Source organism: Vicugna pacos, chromosome 1, assembly GCF_048564905.1.
Source record: "Vicugna pacos chromosome 1, VicPac4, whole genome shotgun sequence".
Classification (NCBI taxonomy): Eukaryota; Metazoa; Chordata; class Mammalia; order Artiodactyla; family Camelidae; genus Vicugna; species Vicugna pacos.
Genome location: NC_132987.1, coordinates 85,518,152 through 85,539,173, shown reverse-complemented (window position 1 = coordinate 85,539,173; position 21,022 = coordinate 85,518,152). Strand labels below are relative to the sequence as shown.

The 21,022-nt window shown below is 34.7% G+C and overlaps 1 protein-coding gene across 1 annotated transcript in view; it reads left to right on the top strand.

Annotated features, from left to right (window-relative positions):
• Window positions 1-21,022, top strand: part of EPHA6 (EPH receptor A6) — a 724,129-nt gene that overhangs the window by 528,728 nt on the left and 174,379 nt on the right. Inside the window, exon 11 of the mRNA XM_072966895.1 lies at window positions 16,028-16,213. Within this exon, the coding sequence (XP_072822996.1) occupies window positions 16,028-16,213 (186 nt within the window). The remainder of the gene's footprint in view (window positions 1-16,027; window positions 16,214-21,022) is intronic.

Here is a 21,022-nt window from a genome sequence, read left to right as displayed (position 1 = left end):
GTGTGCTTCCTTATTGCACTGTATGTAATCTCATAACACCTCCCACTGGTACTTGTTCTGCAAAATGGAACTTATACAAAGTAAACCTAGTCCTTCTTCTGCACTACTTCATGACCCTTCAGATATTTGAAGACAACATGTGAGCCTCATAAATCTTGTTCTTTTCCTGCCTAAATTGTCTAAAACTTTCAACCATGTCCATCTGACATGGTTCGTGGGTACTGCATCATGCTGATAACCTTCCTCTGGAGAACTGGAGTTTTTCTCTAAATCTTTTCAGAATTGAGCCCAATATTCCCCACATTTTCTAATCAGCGTAGAAAGCAGAGCTAGAGCACCTTTCCTGCTGGGCCTCAATTAATGCAGCCTGGCTTTCCATTCACTTTTTGAATAGCTGCCATGCACTGTTGGCATAGGGATGGCTTACTACCAGCTTATCCCCAGTGGTCTTTCTCAAATGAGTTACTTTTAAGCCAGGCCTGTTTCTGTACCTGCCCAACTGACTTTATGATGCTGAGTGCAAGCTATATTTTATTAATATGCCCACACTATGTATCTATATAAACCATATCTCTTGTGTATCTATCTATCCAAACTCATATAGTCTCATATTCCCATTTTGTAAATATTCCTATTCAATTTCATCATGCTTTTACAGGTGAATTTTCACAAACTGTTGAGGTCTTTCTCCATCTCAGTTAGTTGAGTTGGTACAATTATCATCCTTTTCCAGTCATCCAAAAGTTGTTCTGCCTTAGAAGTTAGCTCTATGTCTCTATCTAAACTTAGAGCTCTCTATGCAGCAAATATTTAGTATACTCTCTAATTTTCTTCTTCTTTGGAATAATTGTGTTTGCATTGTTGGAATTCTGTATTTTATAGATACTAATTCCTCACCCTTTATAGAATCTCTGATCATGAATTTGTACTCAATCCATGGACTTTTTTTAATTGCCACCCTGAAGTTTAATATCTACAATTATGGCCAATGCTTTTTTTTTTCCCCCTAGGCTGTTAGGTATCTTAAAATGAAAATCGTTTCAGTTTTTCCCAAGTTCCCACCCCTTACACTTCATAGGTCTTTATTCAGAATTAAATCCAACTAACAACTCCTGATGACTTTTTGAAAGATGGAAACAGTAGCAAGGCAGGTATTTATGATATTTTATAGCCCCTCATTTATTGCTTTCATGGTGGAGTAAATAAACTCTCAGGATGGGAAAGTGTGTTAACGTAAGGATTGTTTAGAACATGAAGTCCATGGCCTTTCCGTGTGGTCTAATGCATTTCCTTATTTAAATGGAAACCTTTGACTTTCTGTTCCTGCCAGAATCTGTCCTCTGGTTTCCTACATTGCTTCATCCCATCAGGAAAGGTAGTCTCTCTTTGATGCTAACAGTGCATAGCTTGCACATGCCTAAATTATTAAAGAAAACAAAAGGGCTTATAATGAAAAGCACAAGCATACCACTCCTCCTCTTGACTCTCCATCATCTGCAGTAATACTTTTTAACTTATTCTCTTTTATAATTCCCATGATTACTTCCATATCCATTTTTACTTTAGACATTGTCTATTGACTTCTTCTTGTCATAGATAAATATTTCACTTCCTTAGACAGCCACCTGTCCTCTCAATATAGTTGTTACCTTTGTAACTGATGTTACCTTTATGACTTTAAATATTGTATTTAAGTCTATATATTTTTCCAACAAATAGACATACTATTTGTATGCACTTGGTAGTTTCTTACCTATAATCAAAGAGGAAATGTAAAAACAACTTATTTTCAAATTACTATATAGTATTTTTAAATGTTTTGGCCCTTTCTGCTAAATTTGTAATACAGGAGCTCCTGGTAGTCAGATGTCATTTTTTTGCCAAGCTGAGAAAAGAGAAAGGTTTAGCCATTCTTAACCTGACTGCTGAATTGTGTAGATCCTTTTTCATGATACCACCTTCTCCAGAGTAGGTTTGCTCTTCTGTGTCCTATTGGTAATGCTGCTGGGAATTCATGGCTGAGCTTCTCCAGAGTGGGCTTCAGCGAACTTTGGCCCATGGACCAAATTGTCTGTTTTATTGGGACACAGCCACATGCATTTGTTTACTTATTGTCTATAGCTGCCCTTGGGCTACAACTGCAGAATTAAGTAGTTGCAACAGAGTCAGAATTTTGCACAAACCTAAAATATTTAATATCCAGCCCTTGACGAAAATATTTGCCAACACCTGCTCTAGGCTGCTTTAAGACTAGAGCATCGTCCAGTATATCCAGACTCTGCCACATGAGCACCTGCATTCCTAAATCCTGTTCTCCTCCTTCCATTTGGACTGATACATGGGACTCATCCTTTATCCTAGTCATTTAACTAAGTTAGAGTTACTATTTCCTATATCCCAGGACTTTCCTCTCTCTCTATTTACCATCTTCATTTTGCTGAAACAAACCCTCCGTTTGCTTCCTGAGAGTGGAAAGTTTGCAGACAAGTTATATTTTCTTTTGCATCTGAAAATGTCTTTTCAGTAAATGCAATAAATAATCTAGGCATAGAATTGCAAGTTAAAAAAAATTTTCCTCTGAATTTTAATGGCACTGCTCTACTGTGTTTTAGGAGACAGCCTTGCTCCTGACCAATTCAATGCCAGGAGAGTCTACCTTGAAATTACATTTTGATGTGCTGTACACATACAGGTACTTTCATCTGGAGATGTTCTTTGAAAATCTTTAGTAGTATTTCTAGACAATATTCCTCATCTTAGTTCTCTTTATTCTCTCTGGAATTCCTATTAGTCATTTATGGAAACCCAGGATTGAGTTTTTACCGTCTTAAACATTAAATTCATATATGTGGTTTTTGGGTTTATTCTTCATAGATGCAGATTTGTTCTGTTTTGTAGCAGACTTCCTCGGCTATATCTACTTATGTTTCAAGACTTCTACTGAGCATTTTTTCTGCTATAATTTTAATTTCCATATATCTCTCTAATGTTCTTATTAGCTCATTCTTTGAGCATCCAGATTTTTCTTGATAGATGAAATATCTTCTAGCACACCATCATTTTTTCTTCTAGTTTACTTGTTTCTGTTTTATTATTTTTGCCTCTCTTTCATACTGGGTATTTTTCTCACATGTCTGGTGATGCGTGACTTTCCATTCATCTTCATGAGTGAGGCACTGATTGGAGCCAGAGTGAGCATGCAGACAACACTTGGTTGGTGACGGAAGTGTTTCATTGGAGATACTCAACTGCCAATATGTGATTTGTATTTTCCATGGAAATATTTTTTTTCTAGAAAAGAATTTTCTGATATTTTTTGGAAATTAGAGGTCAACTCTTCCTTGTAGAACTTTCACACTATACCCTTGCCCTATTTAGAGCCCATGTCTCACTCCTGCCCTTTGCCATAATGGTTGCAACCCAGCCAAGAGTCCATCTATGGTTCTGCCATGTGAATTTCTCTCCTCTCAACAAAAGCAACCTCTTCTCTCCCTTTTTATGCCCTACTGCACCCATCAATACTCTCCAGTCACTTTCCATCTTCAAAAGTTTGCTTCAAGCTCTCATCCACTGAAGTCCCCTCACTGGTCCTTTGTCTTTAAGGGTTTAGTGTTTTCTTTTCTATTGTTAGAGGGATATCAGACAGGGAAGGGAAATAAGCACATGTTCATGCTACCATTTTTAAACAATTGCGAGACCTACTGTGTTTTCAGTTCTCTACAAAATTGAGACAAGCCCTGGAGAGCCCTCAAAAGTAAATGTATTCTTCTAATATCTTCTAATATATATTGGTTTCTGACTCTGCCTTATTTTTAATCCAAACCCTTTTCATGTCATTTTTCACAACGTGAAATAAGACTATTAGAATTGTTTCCTGTTTATCTTCTTAAACTTTAAATGTTTGACATTAAAAACCAATTAATAATCCATATTATTCAACATGTTTTGTTTAAAGAGCATGTTGTGCTTACTTTTGATTAAATAAAACATGAAAGCAAATGATGGATCAAAAAATAGATTGATCTGTTTTTATCTAAAGATAGCAGCCAGTGTGTGGAAATACCAGTTTTATAATATCACAAAAATTTCTCTCTATATACATTTGCAATAGATTTTACTTTTTAGCTGTAGATATTTTTTCTGACTTCTTTTCTAATCAAAAAGAAACAGCATCCATGACAAGTGACATGCAGCTTTCGTTTATTCCACTAACATGAACACAGACACTGTCCTATTTTCCCTGATTCATGATTTTCTGCGTGGTGAAATTCAAAGGAATCATCTGTCTTTTCATTATTCAAAAGAGAAAAAAGAAACAGAAACAATGACAAATATTTAGTATCTCTCTCTTCTCTGCTTGCAGTCTTCTATGTCTGCACATGTTTTTTGAAGTTTCTGAAAATTCTGTGACTTATTAATCTCAAATTTCAATGAGTCATATGATATATATATATTTACATTATTATGAATTTTTGTCTTTGTATCTTCCATTGGCCTAGTGAGTTTTTTTTTTTAACTTATGCTTTTTCACTCTTGATTTTAAAACACAATGTGGTGGTCGGGAGGGCATAGCTCAGTGGTAGAGTACATGTTTAGCATGCACAAGGTCCTGGATTCAATCCCCAGAACCTCTATTAAAAAATAATTAATAGATAAGTAAATAAGTAAATCTAATTAACCTCCCCCTGAAAAATCTACAAAGTAAAATAAAATTTGGTTAAACTTAGAAAGTACTTGAAACTTATGATAATATTGCAGCTATCAACCATTTCTTGAGCTTTTAATCTGATAAGTAAGACTAGATGTTGTTTCTGTAGTTTTAGCAGATACTCTTGAAGAGCTAAAGTCGTAGAGTTGAACTCATTATTTTTCCTTTCAGAGGTGATATCTGGTGCCATCTAATCTGGGGTGGCTACTGCTATTCCTGGCTAATTTGGGCGTACTTGAAATAGTATATAGTTTTAAACTTAGAGTTGCAGGTACCATCCCAAAAGTATAGATTTTGAATGTAATTTTTGATAAATTTCCTTTAATAATTGCTAGATCAAGTTGAAAAAAATCAGTGAGGCTAGAGGACGTTAACAATACAATTAACAAATTCTGCCTGATGAATATGTAGATAAAATAATAATCCTAAATTTTCCAAATCACATTCTCTTTATGTACACAAAATATTAATGAAAACTGATCACATACTAGGCCATAAAGCAGTTTGCAACAACTCAGATTTTTACAGAATATATTTCTAACCAAAATACAATTAGCTTAGAAATAATAAAAAGGTAACATAAAAAATTAGCTGAAGACGTATTTTTAAATAACTCATGGGTTAGTTTAATATAAATTAGAAAACCTGAACAACTAAATAATAATGAAAATATTTTAAAATTTAAGGGGTACAACAAATGCAGTATTTGAGAGGTTAATGCATATATAGCCTTAAAATGCTTATTTTAGAAATGAACTACTAAAACTTAATGATCTAGGCATCCAACTTAACAATTTAGAAAAAGAGGAGTAAAATAATCACAGAGAAAGTGGGAGAGGAATATTAAAGAAAATATTTAAAATAGTAAATAGAAAACAAAATAGCAACAAAATCAAAAATTATTTTCTTAAAAATATTAAACTATAAAACTGACAAAATAGATCAAGAAAAATATAAGGCATAAGTAAGCAGTATTACAGATGCAAAAGGGAAGGCTATAAATACCAATAAACAAATATTTAAAAATCAATAGGAAAATATAAACAGCTTTATGATGGTAAATGTAAAAACTGGATAAAGCAGACAAGTTTCTAGAACATTGTATATTACAAAAATTCAAGAGAACTAAGATCCTATATTGTTCTATATTCATTCCATAACTGTATCAGTATCTAACAACTTTTTGCCCACAAAGGAATTTCAGATCCAGAAATTTAGGGTTTGGGGAGCAAATTTTACCAAATGCATAATTCTAAAAGTACAGATACACTAACTCTTTCAAAGAATATTAAAATTTTATTCCAGACAAAGCTGTGAGCTAGGAAAAAAGTTTTTTAGTTATATTTTAAGATTAATGAAATGTAATGCTCGGCGTTTTTCTTAGGTTGGATATATCATTGGGCAAAAATTATTTCTTCACTTCTTTTGGATTTGTTTCATTAATTATATTGAAAGTGCTTATTTGTTTAGTTAGTGAAATTGTAACAAATTTTAAATGGCAAAAATGTTGCTCTGTAATGCTTACAATAATGACTTATATGACATTTGATAGTAAAAACTTTTTTTTCAGTAATAGAAAAATTGGGGACTGATTACAAAGCTCTTTAAAAAGAGATTTGTTAAATTAAATTATGTTATATGTAATAGCATGGAAACTACATATATTATAATACCAAGTCAATAAAGTGTCTTAAGTATATACATAAAAATACCATATAGAAGGAGCATAACTTAAAGAAAAAACAATATAAACTTTATGCTTGTGAAATAGATTAGAAATATATACACCAAAATAAGATTGTATTCCAGTTATTGGGCATATGGGCGATTTCTCCTCTTCTTTTGGTTTTGCTCTAGTAAATTTTCTCATTTTAATATCAGTGAATTTAGGTAGCATCCTGCAATTGATAGCATTCATAGTTTAATTGACAATAGTATTTCCTTCCTAGAAGTACGTATAATAATGGTATATATTGCAATCTAGGACTCAGTGAAAACATTATCTTTTGAATAAATAAAATAGTGAAGCATAAACTTTTTAATAGATGAAACACAATTAATGTCTTCTGAGACACAAAACTGACTGAATAAAAGTTTGCCTAAAATAATGTTTACATTAGTGAAAATAGCACTTTAACATGAAAAACTTTTTAATGTTTATTTTATTAGAATATCTGTCTGTTATTATCCCTTGAGAATAAATAATCACATAAAAATGTCTACAATTCTGAATCATGGTTTAATTTACAGAGGTGTTAGTGATTATCAATGTATATTTTCTGTAGTCTAAGATAAAATGAACTAATATTATTTAGTTCCATTATAAACCTTTGGTATATTAAAGCTATTCAAAGTCTTTATTGCTATTAAAAAATTGCATAATATCATTTTTAATAGTAACTCAGGACACTCATTGGCTTTTTAAATCAAAATAATCATCTACATGTTTTTGGAAAGCTGCGTTTTCTCCCTCTTTTGAAAACATTTTGACCACTAGAGCTGACAGTCCACTAGCGTCTCTTAGTCATGCTTGTCTAAACACAAGTCCTCCACTGTGAATACTGATCATGTTTATTGCCTGACTGAATTCCAAAATGTCTTACTTGGCTTGTGCAAGAATTCACACATGCTGGGGTAAATGATATTCTCTCATGGTTTCCCTCTCAAATAACAGTGGAAGATGTTTAGTGTGTACTTCCACATAGAGAGCTCAATACTGATGAAGGTGTCCAACGTGAGGATGTCTGTCCAATCGTGTGTTCAGTAAACGTTAGTTATCCGTGCTGGTCACAATGCTAGACACTGGGAATTACAATGAAGACAGAATCCCTGTGCTCAAAATTTTCACAGTGTTGTGAGAGAAATGAGTGAACAGAAACTCACAGCTAATGAGAGAAGTCTTGTTAACAGAAGAATGTAAAAGGTGCACATTGGAAAGTAATAAGGAGTCATGGTTAGGAGGGGGATATTATCCAGCCTAAAATGGAAACTAGTATTGGAGCACTCATTCTGTGCTAAAAGCCATCCATGGGTTTTTTTTGGATTCTTCTTTCTTTTTTTTTTTTTAATTTAAGTATAGTCAGTTTACAATTTTGCATCAGTTTCTGGTGTACAGCATAATATGTCAGTTATACATACACATACATATATTCATTTTCATATTCTTTTTCATTATACATTACTATAAGATACTGACTAGAGTTCTCTGTGCTATACAGAAGAAATTTGTTGTTTATCTATTTTATATATAGTAGTTAGCACCTGCAAAATCTCTCCATCCATGTATTTTTTTAAATTACTGCCTTAATAAAAATACAAAATAATTATTTTACAGTTCTGGAAGTCAGAAGTCCAAAATCAGTCTCACTGGGTTAAAACCCTGGGAGTTGACAGTACTGATGGATTCTGGGCACATGAGGGAACCATCTATTGCCTTGACTTCCAACTTCTAAAGGTCTCCTGCATTCCTGGGCTTGTGTCCCCTTCCCCATCTTCAAAGCCAGCAGCTTAGCATTTTCAAGTCTTTCTCTGACTTCTCTTACCTCTGTTTCCATCATCTCATTTCCTTCTCTGACTGTCATCCTGCTTCCGTTTTATAAGAACCCATTGGGCCCAACTGGATTATCCAGGATAATCACATCTCAAAATTATTAACTTAATATATCTGTAATATTGCTATGCAAGGTAACATATTCACAGAGTCTGTGGATTAGAATGTGGACATCTTTGGAGAGCCAATATTCAACCAACCACAGCTACTACATGAATTACAGAATGAAGACAGGAAAATGAGTTTGAAGAGATGCTATGGACTGAACTGTGTCCCTTCAGCCCTGAAAATTCGTATGTTAAAGCCCTAACCCCCAATGTAGCTGAATTTGGAAATAGGGCTTCTAGGTTTTAATTAAGGTTAAATGAGATCATAAGGACCTACTGATAGGACTGGTGGCTTTATAAGAAGAGGAAGAGAGAGATCTCTTTTCTCCCCATGGCCTCACCAATAAGGGCCACATGAGGACACAATTAGAATGTGGCTATCCACAGGCCAGAAAGAGATCTCTCACCAGGAACCCAGTTATCTGGCACCTTGTTCTTTCCAAGCCTTAAAAACTATGAGAAAATTAACTTCTGTTGTTTAAACCACCCAATCTATAGTATTTTTTAACAGTAGCCCAATGCTACTAGTGTAAAAGATAATGACAGGACTGCCCTTAGGAGACCTCTCAGTGGTTATACAAGTCTGGAGTTCAAGAGAAAAGTCTGAGCTGCACGTGTAGATTTGAAACTTAACAGCCTAAAGGCAGTAGCTGGTGGTAGTGAAAGCTATTACCCTGAGATAGTCTGTGTACTGAAAAGGGAATATAGCTGAGAAAAGAACCATACATTTCTAGTAACACCGAGATCCAGTGCAGGGTGCTCAGCAACCTGACTGTGGGAGGAGAGACTGGCCGATGGTTGGATTGGTCCTAGGTTTTATTTGTAGAGAAATGGTGGCTGCAGGGCTAGTGGAAGCGTATGGAAGCTAGTGGAAGCCAGAGGCGGTCCCTTTACTTATAATTCTGCAAAACAGATAAGTCACGTTTTTTAGATAAGGAAACTGAGATTTGAAGACATTCAGTAACTTTCTCTAAGTCACAGAGAGTTTTTAAATTAGATTTTATTTCTGAAACGATTTTTCTGATGGCAGAATAGAGAATCAATTTTGACAGAGCATCAAGCAGAGTTTTGAAATGCAAATATTTTGTAGTTTAAAGAGAAGCTCTTTTAATATACCTTGAGGCAAGAAGGCAGGTGGTCAGAGAGGCCATGTGGTAGAGGCAGAGACACTGGATTAAAAAGGTCTTCTAGGGGTCGAGGTATCAGTGAGTTTGAAAAGTCAAAATAATATGAATTAGAGTATCCAACAAGTAAGTAATATACTGGACTGTATGATATCAGAATGAGAGAGAAATCTTTGATCTCCTTGAGGACAGTACTGTATTTGAGAGCATGTTATAGCAGAAAAGAATAAGACCTTGCTGAAAAAGAAAAGGTGGCTGTCTGACATTTGGAATGTGGCATGGGGAAAAATGGAGAATGTGTTACTGAACTTAGTCACTGAAAAAATCCTGACATGCTGTTTGGTAAGAAGTTTAAAAACCTCATTCTCATGTCTTAGAGAAATCCTGCTCCCTGGCCTGGGCTTTAAGAACCTAGCAATCAGTGGAGGATACTTAGAGTGACATATTTAACATCTCCTCTCTGGTATCGGTATAATTTAAAAAAACCCAGCGGTTACATGGAATTTTTCTTAGACTCCAAAAGCTTTGCAAAAACGTACACATTAATCTTTATCTCTCAAGAAGTAGACAGGTGGTATGTATTTAACCTACCCACAATGAAACTAAAGCAGGAAAAATAATAAGGCTTCCTCCAACGCCGCAAAACAGATTAGTGGCGAGGCCAGAAATAGAAGCCTTGACTTGTGAGAACCTGTCCTCTTCCATGTCTTAGTCGACTCTTCCTACTGACAGGTTGTTAAGCATAAGAAATCTTGCATTGTGTTGAACCTTTCTGTGAAGTTGAATCAGAGGCATTCAAATATGACTTCAACTGGTGTCAGGTTATATTTTCAAAAAATGTTGTTCTCTTTTGTATGTAGAATGTGTGCTATGTATCAGAAAGAAATCAAGCAGAATTAGTCATAAGGATTCTGATATTTCATCCTTGAAAGACAGGCAGTGAATACGATTGAGTAGGTGACCCTCTTGATAACATTAATAATAATGGAATTTACCTTAAGACCTCAAGAGACTAACAAATCTCTCTGGAACTGAATTTAAAATCTGTTATATGTTTTTTCCTCTATACCTCTTCTTTTTAACTCTTTCTTTATACGACACATAAATCTTCCTATTTCCTTTACAGAAAATGAATTGTGGAGTTAAGACCAAAAAAAAAAAAAAAAAACCCACTGACTAAAAAGGTTTCAAGGTGTCTCTTAGCTGTACAAAATGAAACAAAAGGAAAAGACAGTATGCAAATTTTAAAAGTTAGCATATTGGAGACTTTTGTCTATCTCTACTCTAAGATATCCCAACTTTGGGTCTAGAGTCATTTTTTCCTTTAATTCATTCATTTCATTCAGGCAACAAATATTAAAGTAGTGTTTATGATGTACTAAACATACAATTTGTAATAGGAATAGTTAAGGCTCATTCCTACATGACTTATATTACAGTTGACAGGATGGGGTTAAGGGGAGGTGTTGAAATGGAGGGATAGTTAATAAATGTGTAAACTAGTTAAAAATGAATTTCAAAGATCATTTCACATAGTCAAAAGTGCCATGCAGTAAATATATTATGCTAATAATCTCAAGTCAAAGACCCCAGAATCACACTATAGTTGAAAAAGCTGGGTGTACTGCTTATTTCAGTGAGGGAAAACACATACATACCTTAGGGAACCATAGTGTGTCTCAGAGTGAGGGTGTTAGAAAGAACCTGTTAAAGCATTTGGGCTTTGGCTGGGTGATTTGAGAGAGGGTCTAAGGAAGCAGACGTTTGCTCCATATTAAATGCTGTCAGGAAGCAGCGGCAAACTGTGGTTGAGTATCTGTTCTCATTGCCTCGTATTCTCCCAGGGTTTGCCAAATATGCAACACCTGACATTGGACAGATGCGATTAGCAGGTATTTATAAATTACATACATTTAAGACCCCAGGGGAGGAGGCAAAACACCACATGCCACCTAGGGCCACTCAGGGGTTATGCTTGAGAACTGAGTGGACAGCCAGGGATTCTGGGAAGCAAGCTTTGTAGTATCAAGAGGGTAGGGTGCCCCCTGCCTTCCCTCAGGAGGATGTGATCAGCTTGCTTGAATCATTCCACAGACTGGCAGGAAAGTGAAATCTGCTATTCAGGGATAAGGAGGGTTGTTTGGCTGGAGGACCTTATCTGTGGGAGTAGAGTGAGGAGGAGAACCTACGGTGAGGGTATTGGAGGCCCTCCTGGTTTCCCCCCAGATGTCAAAGCAGCACGTAATACTGGGCCTTAACTATAGGACTGATGCCATAGTATCTTAGTGAATCTTATCTACAGGAAGGGGAGACTAGAACAAGAATAAGGTTATAATTGGTAGAGAAGGAGCAGCCATTCATTTTAGCCAAGAGAGGAGGAGATATGTGACCTGGCCTTTGTCTATGCTTAGGCAAAGCTATACAGTAACCTTGCTTAGTCTCATTTTATCAAGGTCTCAAAGTAACCTTGTCGAGATTGATATCATGTCTTACAGGAGAATAACAGTGCCCAGCTCTGAGAGCCAGGCCAGCTTCTGATTGTAGAGCTGCCATTTTTTTCTCACTTATAAGGAACTGATGGTGGTTGGGGACTAAATCAGAGAAAGTTTCTGAAGGGGGATCTCAAAGCTTGGCCTTTACTGCTAATAAGAAGCCATCACATAGAGAAGGACTGAGGGTGGAGACAAGGGAGGAAGGGGGCAACTTGTGGGCAGCATCCTCATCAAAGGGAAACAGCACGTGTGAAGAAGGAAACACCTCATTACATTTGAGAGGTAAGTTTAAAAAAAAAAATCAGAAGTGTGGCTCTTTGCTTCAGCAACTCTCAAGGGGTGGTAGGTAAGGGAATACCAGAATCTCAGAACAGCTGGAGTCAAATATCTGAAAGCCTCCAGGGGATGGTGAAGTGACAGTCCTTTAGGGCAGATTGCCCCTCATTGCCTCCACTCTCCTCTCACAGTTTCAGTTAGATTATATAGGCTTTATGTGGAAAACCCAATTCTAATTGATATTTTCATATGACCCTGTATATTATACAACAAAATTGCTTGTCCAGAAAGGTTTTACCACCATCCAGGGAGATGATTGGTATTGTGAGCTAGTGCATGGGCTGTCAGTGGCAGATCAGTTAGCCTAGATATATTTTTCTTTGCTCTCTTAAGACTAGGTAGGATGTATTGATTTTTCCAGACCAGCTAATATACAGCATGATTAAGCTAGGTCTCCGTTTTCATTGTATAGTGAACGATTCCTAGCATATGGTTTTATCATTCCATCTACCTTTGCATATCCAGTAAATGTGTTTGAACACTGTATAATAGTTGATCTGAGGACACCATTGTTACCAATTGGGAATTTAGCATAGTAACGCAAGGAAGTATTAACAACATTAATAATGACAAGCATCCCAGACAGCAGAGAATAGTGATCATAAGCATGGATTCTGGAGCCAGACTGCCTAGGTTAAAATTACAACTCTACCACTTCTAATTATGTCACCATGGACAAGTTATTTAACTCATGTGCCTCAGTTTCCTCACCTGCAAAGTGGGGATAATAATGGTACCTTCCTCAAAGATTTGTTGTCAAGATTAAAATATATATTAAGTTTTTAGACCTGGCTCATGATAAGCACTGTGTAAGTGCTGGCTTTGTAATAATGATGGTGACAATGATTGGTTAAAGAAAAAAAGAAGGTAGTTAACACAATATTCCTATAGTCAATGAGTTAATGATAAACTAACCAGTATATATAAACATTCACAGATCTTATTAAGGAATGAATTCTCTTACTTATTCTATACAGGTCCTCTACTTGTGCTACAGACTTAGTCATATAATGGATCAGTCTTTGGCGATATCTGACAGTACACATTTAATTTAAAATATTTCTTCCTCTCTGCCTGATTTGTCTGATACATCCAGGCCTACCACAGATAAGGGTTTTAATACATTCTGTGACTGAATTTTCTGGATTTTGACTGAAGAATGCCCTAGGAGTCTCAGATCTTTAATTGAGGCAGCCATATTTAGTGTCACTGAAATAAGTGTGATAACAGCTTGATAACGCAAAGCTTGACATGAAGAAAACGCCTGCCTACTGTTAATAAGATACATGAATTTCAGACAACAGAAAACCAAAGTAAATTGCCACTATGTCTATCTTGATAAAATACCAACAGAGTTTGCTATTCATTTTACTATGTTCAAAAGTTTGTATGAATGACTACGAAATGTTAACAGAAAATCACTTGCAGTCTAGGCTTGTGGCAGGTGAGGGGTTTTAAAATATTGTTAAATTGTTAGCTGTACTAACAGATTTTTTAAGACAAAATAAAAAGAAAAAGTATTTTCCTTGTTCTGGATATTCATTGTAGCAAACCAGAGTGATGTGAGAAGGAATTTCAAGTATCTTAGTAGGCCTGGTTGTATCAGACATTAATTTAAACAGGTACATGTACTTTTACTCTCAAGGTTCAGAGTATCAATAGAAAAATGTTTAAAATTTCTATCAGTTTCCAATTTTTTTATGTCCAATAGAAAAATCTTTAAAAAATCAAAAATACTATTACAAACAAAACTGGAAAGCTATGGCTTCTTTCTCCCGTGAACATAAAAACATTTAACTTCCAACAGGTTGAGAGCATCATTATGAAAAAAAAAAAAGACTATTCTTATTTTGATGTCAAATTATGCAAGTTTTGTAAAACCCCAATATCATATGCACTGAATTTACGGACCACATTCTAGTCAGCGTTTTTTGTTTGCTTATTTGTTTGTTTGTCATATATATATATATATATATGACAAACATATATATATATATATGACATATATATATATGACTATATATATAAAATATATATATATATGACTATATATATATATAAAATAAGCTCTTGCTAGACTGCTTTCTATTTCTAATGGACATGTTAACACATAATTTAGGAAGCAAAGTTTGGCTTCATTCCTTTCTAGTTTTTTTTTTTCACTTACAAGAAAATCTTAGCTTCTATACCAAAAGGTAGTTAATATTCATGAATAGTCAACATTTAGTTGACTATAATGAATTGGTCTAAAGAAAATAGGGATAATTGAAATCTGAGGTACTACAAAAATTTAACTTGATCCTCTGCACTTCAGCTTATAGAGCATTTGCTTTTGGCCAGACCTGCTGCCTAATAAACCAACTGAAGATATTTTAATTTTCATTCTTCACTTTTCTGAAGATTTATGTAACTTAAAGCACATGAATAGTACTTTACAGTTTATTAGCACTCTCACAAATTTATCACTTTTGATCTTCCCAGCATCCTTATGTGGAGGGGACATTGTATAATTATGGAAGGTTTTATTATTGTGTTCACTTCATAGGTGAAGAAGTTTGGGATCAAGCAGTATGCTCTTAAGTAAATGCAGGTAATTGCCCCTAGAAAAATTAAGTTTGGAATCTCAAGCTTTATTGAATTTATTGCATTGTGCTGAGAAAGCCTCCAACCTTCTTTTCCACAATAACCCCTCTCTTCAGCCTTGACTCCTTAATGTCCGGTGTCCACATCATTCTCTTTACTGTTTCCGACCTTTAAATCTTTGTCTTCACTCCCCTCACTCCATGTACTTCTGTCTAGAATTTTGATGCTATTCTTGAATATCCAAATCCTACCCATCATTCAACATCCAGCAGAAGTCCACCTCCTCCAAGAAGTGTCCAGCTCCCATTCTTTTTACTTAACTATATACAGCATTTGCAGGAATTGGTTCTTAGTTTCCTAAGTGTTTCATTATTTCGTGTTTCATCTAAAGTCTTGTACTAGACTATAATAGAGACCTGCTATACTAAGAACAGAGAGTCTTATACTTCTTTGAAATCCACAGCACTCTAGCACTGGATATATGTAGTAAATTCATGATAAATACTTGGCTAGTATTTAATCTACCCAATGGAGCCATTGCTGAACCATGGATAATCTTACTGTATTTGTATTCAAACCATGTGACTTATAACTTAGCCTGTATAATCACTTACTATAGTTATGTTCAGTGTAGTTTTTCAGTATGTTCATATACCAGTTGACCCTAGCATTGATTTCTAGTGGCAGTGAAGCCCAGACATATGACCTATGGGATCAAATCAACTACACATGCCTGATGGATTCCCTGAACAGAGCAGGCATTTGGCCCATATATCGGTATTGAGAACAGGAACAGGAAATGTTATGCAGTGATTGTTTTTCTATAGAGTTACATTAGCATCACCCATTCTGCTAGTCATAATTTCTCAGCAGATCAGGGTTATCTGTCAATGGTAGTTCCTGTGGTACAGCATATGAAAATGCATTCCATTATTCATTATAAATGATGCTGACAAACATATTGACATTACAAATTTAATTTTTAAGAAAGAGATCTCTATATAAAAATAACACACTTCAGAGTCATTATGTTAAAACACAAAAAGACGGTACTGTATGACCATTCAGTTTTTCTGGAATATAAGTATTCTGTTTAAACAACTAACTACTTTTGTTCATATTTTTAGGTGAATTTGGAGAAGTCTGTAGTGGGCGTTTGAAGACACCAGGAAAAAGAGAGATCCCAGTTGCCATCAAAACTTTGAAAGGTGGCCATGTGGATCGGCAAAGAAGAGATTTTCTAAGAGAAGCTAGTATCATGGGTCAGTTTGACCACCCAAATATCATTCGTTTAGAAGGTGTTGTCACAAAAAGTAAGTACTGGTTATCTTCTTTACTTCTTTTATACATCTAGCTCAGTTCCTTAAAAAAAAAAAAAGGCTTAGTAGCAATATCATGGCCATTTAGGGGATAACTTCGTTCAAATATCATCTTCAGCTATCACCCCTGAGAGTCTTGATATTAGGCTATGACATTATCAGAGTTTGCATTGGTCACCAAACAGCTTTGAAATGTTTTTTATTACCTGTAAATCATTTGCCTAATTTAACATGAAGTAATATATCAAAAGTAAAGGGGCATATGTATTTTTTCCCTAATTTCTATAAGCTATTCACTTCTAAAGCTGCCTAAATTTCAATATTAATAGGAAAAACAAAATATTTTGGGTCATTAAGGTAAAATACTTCTTTTGGAAATAAATTTCATATACAAATATAGAATGCTTTATCTAAAGTAAAGCTTTTAAACAAAACGTTCTTTATGGAAACTGTCTATATAAATGCCATTAGAACTATATTATTTTAATTTATACAAAATGCAGAAAAGGATTACAGTTTCTGAAATAAAAATCCTGTTTTTACAGAAATAGTGGAATCAAAACCATTTCTTCGAAAAAGTTTCTTAAAAACCCAAAATTAATCATATACTCTAAGAAGTAGATTGCAATATTCACTTTTATTTGGGTAATAATAAGGCATAAAGCTTAATATTTCTCCTTATTTTATTCACTAATGAATTATAGCATATAAAACCCAATACAAATGGCATTTAAAAATTCATAAAAATAATTTTGAATCTTTGATTCATTTTTCTTTCATAAAACTGAAGTTTCTTTTATAATCATTTAAGTGAAATTGAAATTTTATGTTATACTTGGAAGCAGGAAAGTGTAAACGCTTGCTGACAACATTTAATTGACTCTGTGTCTGAAGCTCCAAAGTCCTTCTCACAAAGCATTGACCAACATGCTGATTACTGATACCCATGATAGTCTGGAGGGCACAAAAGAGAGCTTTTGATGACAGCTGTTCCTGTGGGCTGTTATTTTAATGGGCTTAGTAGACCCTTCTCATCTTCATGCCCTTGTGTTGTTCTGTCTTACATTGATTCTGGGCTTGTCCATGTGACTAGCATTGGCCAGTAGGACATTAACAAGTGCGATGCAAGTGGAGGCATCTTACCTATTTGCACATTGGAGCTTGTCCTCTTGCAACACTCCTTCCTGTTGCCCATCCTCCAATGCTAAGGGAAGCCAATCCATATGGTGAGGCCACATGCAGGACAGCAAAGAGAAGAACTGAGGCATTCTAGTCAGCAGCTCTACTTGAGCTCCCAGCAGATAGTACCTGAGTGCCAGCCTTGTGATGAACCATCCCAGACATTACAACTTACAACCCCTTCCCACTACCACTGCCACCAGGTAGCTGCAGCTGCAGTTGATACTTTGTGGAGCAGAGGATCCATCCAGCTCTGTCCAGTTAACACATAAAATCATGAGAGAGAAGAAAATGGTTGTTGTTTTAAGTTGCTAAGTTTTGGATAGTTTATTACACTGCAGTAGATAACCACACAGATGGCCCCACTTAGAATTCCACTCCTGGTACTGAAGATTTGTTCAGTTTTAGGTAAATTATTTAACATCTCTATCCTTTACTTCTACATGTATAAAATGGGGCCAAAATAACTCTTAGTTAATAGGAATGCTGTAAGGATTAATTTTATAAATGTATAAAGCATGTAGTATAGCATGGGACTCATAGTAAGCCATATTACATGGTAGCTAATATTGGTACTATGTGTCAGGAACTCTACCCATGTAGTTCACGATTTCATTCTCATGGTAACCTTCATGAGTATCTGCTGAACCTTCATTTTCTGCTGAAGCTCAGACAGGTCAATTAACCCACATAAGGACTTCTAACCCATAGTAAGTGGCATGGCTGATGTTCAAACTGAAGTCTGTTTGACAAACCAATGGGGTTTTGTGTTTTGTTTTTTGTTTTTTTTGCTGTATCACAGTGAATAAGTCAAGAGTTTTATACTTTGTCTTCTCTGAATTAAATGACATAAAATAAATGACAATGTGAATAAAATAACACACTATTACTTTTTTAAAATAAGGAAGATATTTAGGTATGGAATTATCTCTAGTATGTAAAATTTGGAGAGATCCAGATATGCCTCGATAGCTAGCAAAAAAAAAAAAATCATGTAAAAGAAAGAAGCAGAGAAGAAACAACATGCTAATTACTTCTTTTATATTTTCTGACTTCTTTGTCATTACTGTAACATGAACATTTCAAGGTACTCCTTCTGTTTTTAATCTCTCTGGAAGGAAGAAGACAATTTTAAAGTTAGGTTATGATTCTTAGCAAAGCATTTAAAATAATTTAAGTATGTTGTTAAAGTCCTCACATGCATATTTATGCATGAAATATCTGGAAATAAGTGTCCAACACTAAATTCAAAGATTGTATCTTTATTTTTTACCTTTGATAAATCATATTCTGTGAACTTCTCATGTATTCTGATGTATTTTATTAGATATAGAATAGTTATTATATAATCTGGCCCTATGTAGTAGTAGGAATTATTTATTCTAAATTAACTGAATAGGTTTAATTAGGTAATCTATGGCTCTTGTCTGCCAGTTTGAAACACTCAGTTTATTTCACAAAAAAACATCCAAACAGTTAACACAGTGATTGCTCTACATCTCTGGCAATCTTGTCTAAAATTGAGACCAGGGATCTTTACATAGCTTAGTTTGTATGATTCCTAAGTGAAGTTCCTAGTTTCATTTTAGAAAAAAGAGAGAGAGAAGACAATAATTGAGAAAGGTATATTCAGTATGCTTTTGAGTGGCAATAACCATAGTAATTTGAACCTGTTAGCATGAACCCCATATAAGGGCGTTGTAGCGATGCTGGGAGGTGGAGGTGGAGAAAATAATTCCCGCAAAGATAAATGAGCATATTTATACTGTTGTCTTCTTAACTCAAATGCTATGGGATTTTTAGGAGAAAGGCAATAAAGAAATGAATGCCTCATTCCCATAAATACATGGTAATTGTTCCAAGATTGCCTTTAAGTAGCTAAGAGATAGCTAACAATTAACGCTCCCTAAGGACTACCATATTGCATAAAAGATTATACTGACAAAGATAAAGATGCAGTATAGGTTTATTTGGTCATGTCAGTAGAGTATTCTGGGATTCTGAGAAATAAATGCACAGACTCTCAGTTGAAAGTAATGCAAAATTATAGATCAAAATCTTCATCAGATCCTTTTATAAATTCTTAATATGCATACTTTTATCTTATAAAGTTTTATCACTGAGTGATACATATAAAGTTCTGGGGAACATTTTGCTCTTTCATACTTGTGCATATAACTACTTTTACATAATTTTAAACTTCAAAATTAAATGATTAAAAGCTGTGTTATGTAAAAAGTATGTCTGATGAAATTTGAACCTGTTTATTTGATACACATCACAATGTCATTAACTTGCTAAGGTACAACTGATACAAAAAGAAATAAATCCAGCTACACCATATGCTCAGCATATTCTTTTTCTCCAAGAAGCAAATAGAAGCCATCAGTTAGACAACAGATGTGTAGCCATTAGTACCATAGATAGTAGCAATGTGTAACTGTAATGTATATACCAGTATCATTAACTACGTAACCAAAAGAGAAAGTTCTACCCTTCTATAAAACAATGAGAATTGTGGTTAAATGATAAAGAAATATACTGCAGTAACCATACTCCTGGAGACTGAGCCCTACAGTTTGAATTCATGATAATATGAAAGAACCAAAAGGAGAGATAATGAAGTGCTTTTATATCCCAGCTTAGGTAACAACTAAATTTAGATATACTGACTATATCTCAAATAAATCGTAAATCCAGTGAGGAATAATAGAAGTCAGTCATGATAGCAAACAAATTCCCAAACATAATTTCATTTCAGCATAAGACATTCCTCAGAACTCATGGAACAGCACAGAAACTATAACAGAAAGTACCAGCCTGCACAAACCATCTTTAAATATTTCAGAGTATAGTGGGTTCTTTCCAAATAGTTTTGAAATGTCCACATGGAATCTAAGTCAGAGAGTAGATTCAAGCCAGTCAAATACCTTGTACAGTAAATGCATGAGAACTGTTTCTCTGGTCCAAGAATTGCATTTTACTTGTCAATTAATAGAATCCCCAAGACTTTGAATATTACTGTTGCCACCAATATGATAGCTGCCTGTCCACCTGATTGTATATTCTGCTACTAGCCGCAGGGTCCTGTGTAAGTCAGTCAGTGTATTTAGACCTCAATATTTTCCTCTGCACAAAAAATGGAAAAGTGCAGGATTGGATTAGAAAACAATAAAGGTCACGTCTAGCCCTGATATTTTTGTATTCCATGCATTTGCCAAGAGAAGGGTCATGGGATATTTGTGAAGAAAGTTTGTGCCAGTGATAACTTACCACCCCACCTCTACCTTTATTATAACTATATATATTATATATAACTATAATATATATTATAACTATAATATATATTATAACATATCAGTGATCAAGAAGATAGGCTCAGGAAGAAACAAACACTACTTTTTTTTCCTGACAGTAGAATTTTAATGACAAATGACAACTCCTAGAGCAGTAAAAAGAACATGGATTCTACAGACAGAGATATCTGGGTCTGTATTTTTATTTGAAGTATAGTCAGTTATTGTATGTCAATTTCTGGTGTACAGCACAATGTCCCAGTCTGACACATACATACATATGTTTGTTTTCATATTCAGTGAAGTTTTTATCTTGCAATCTGTTAAG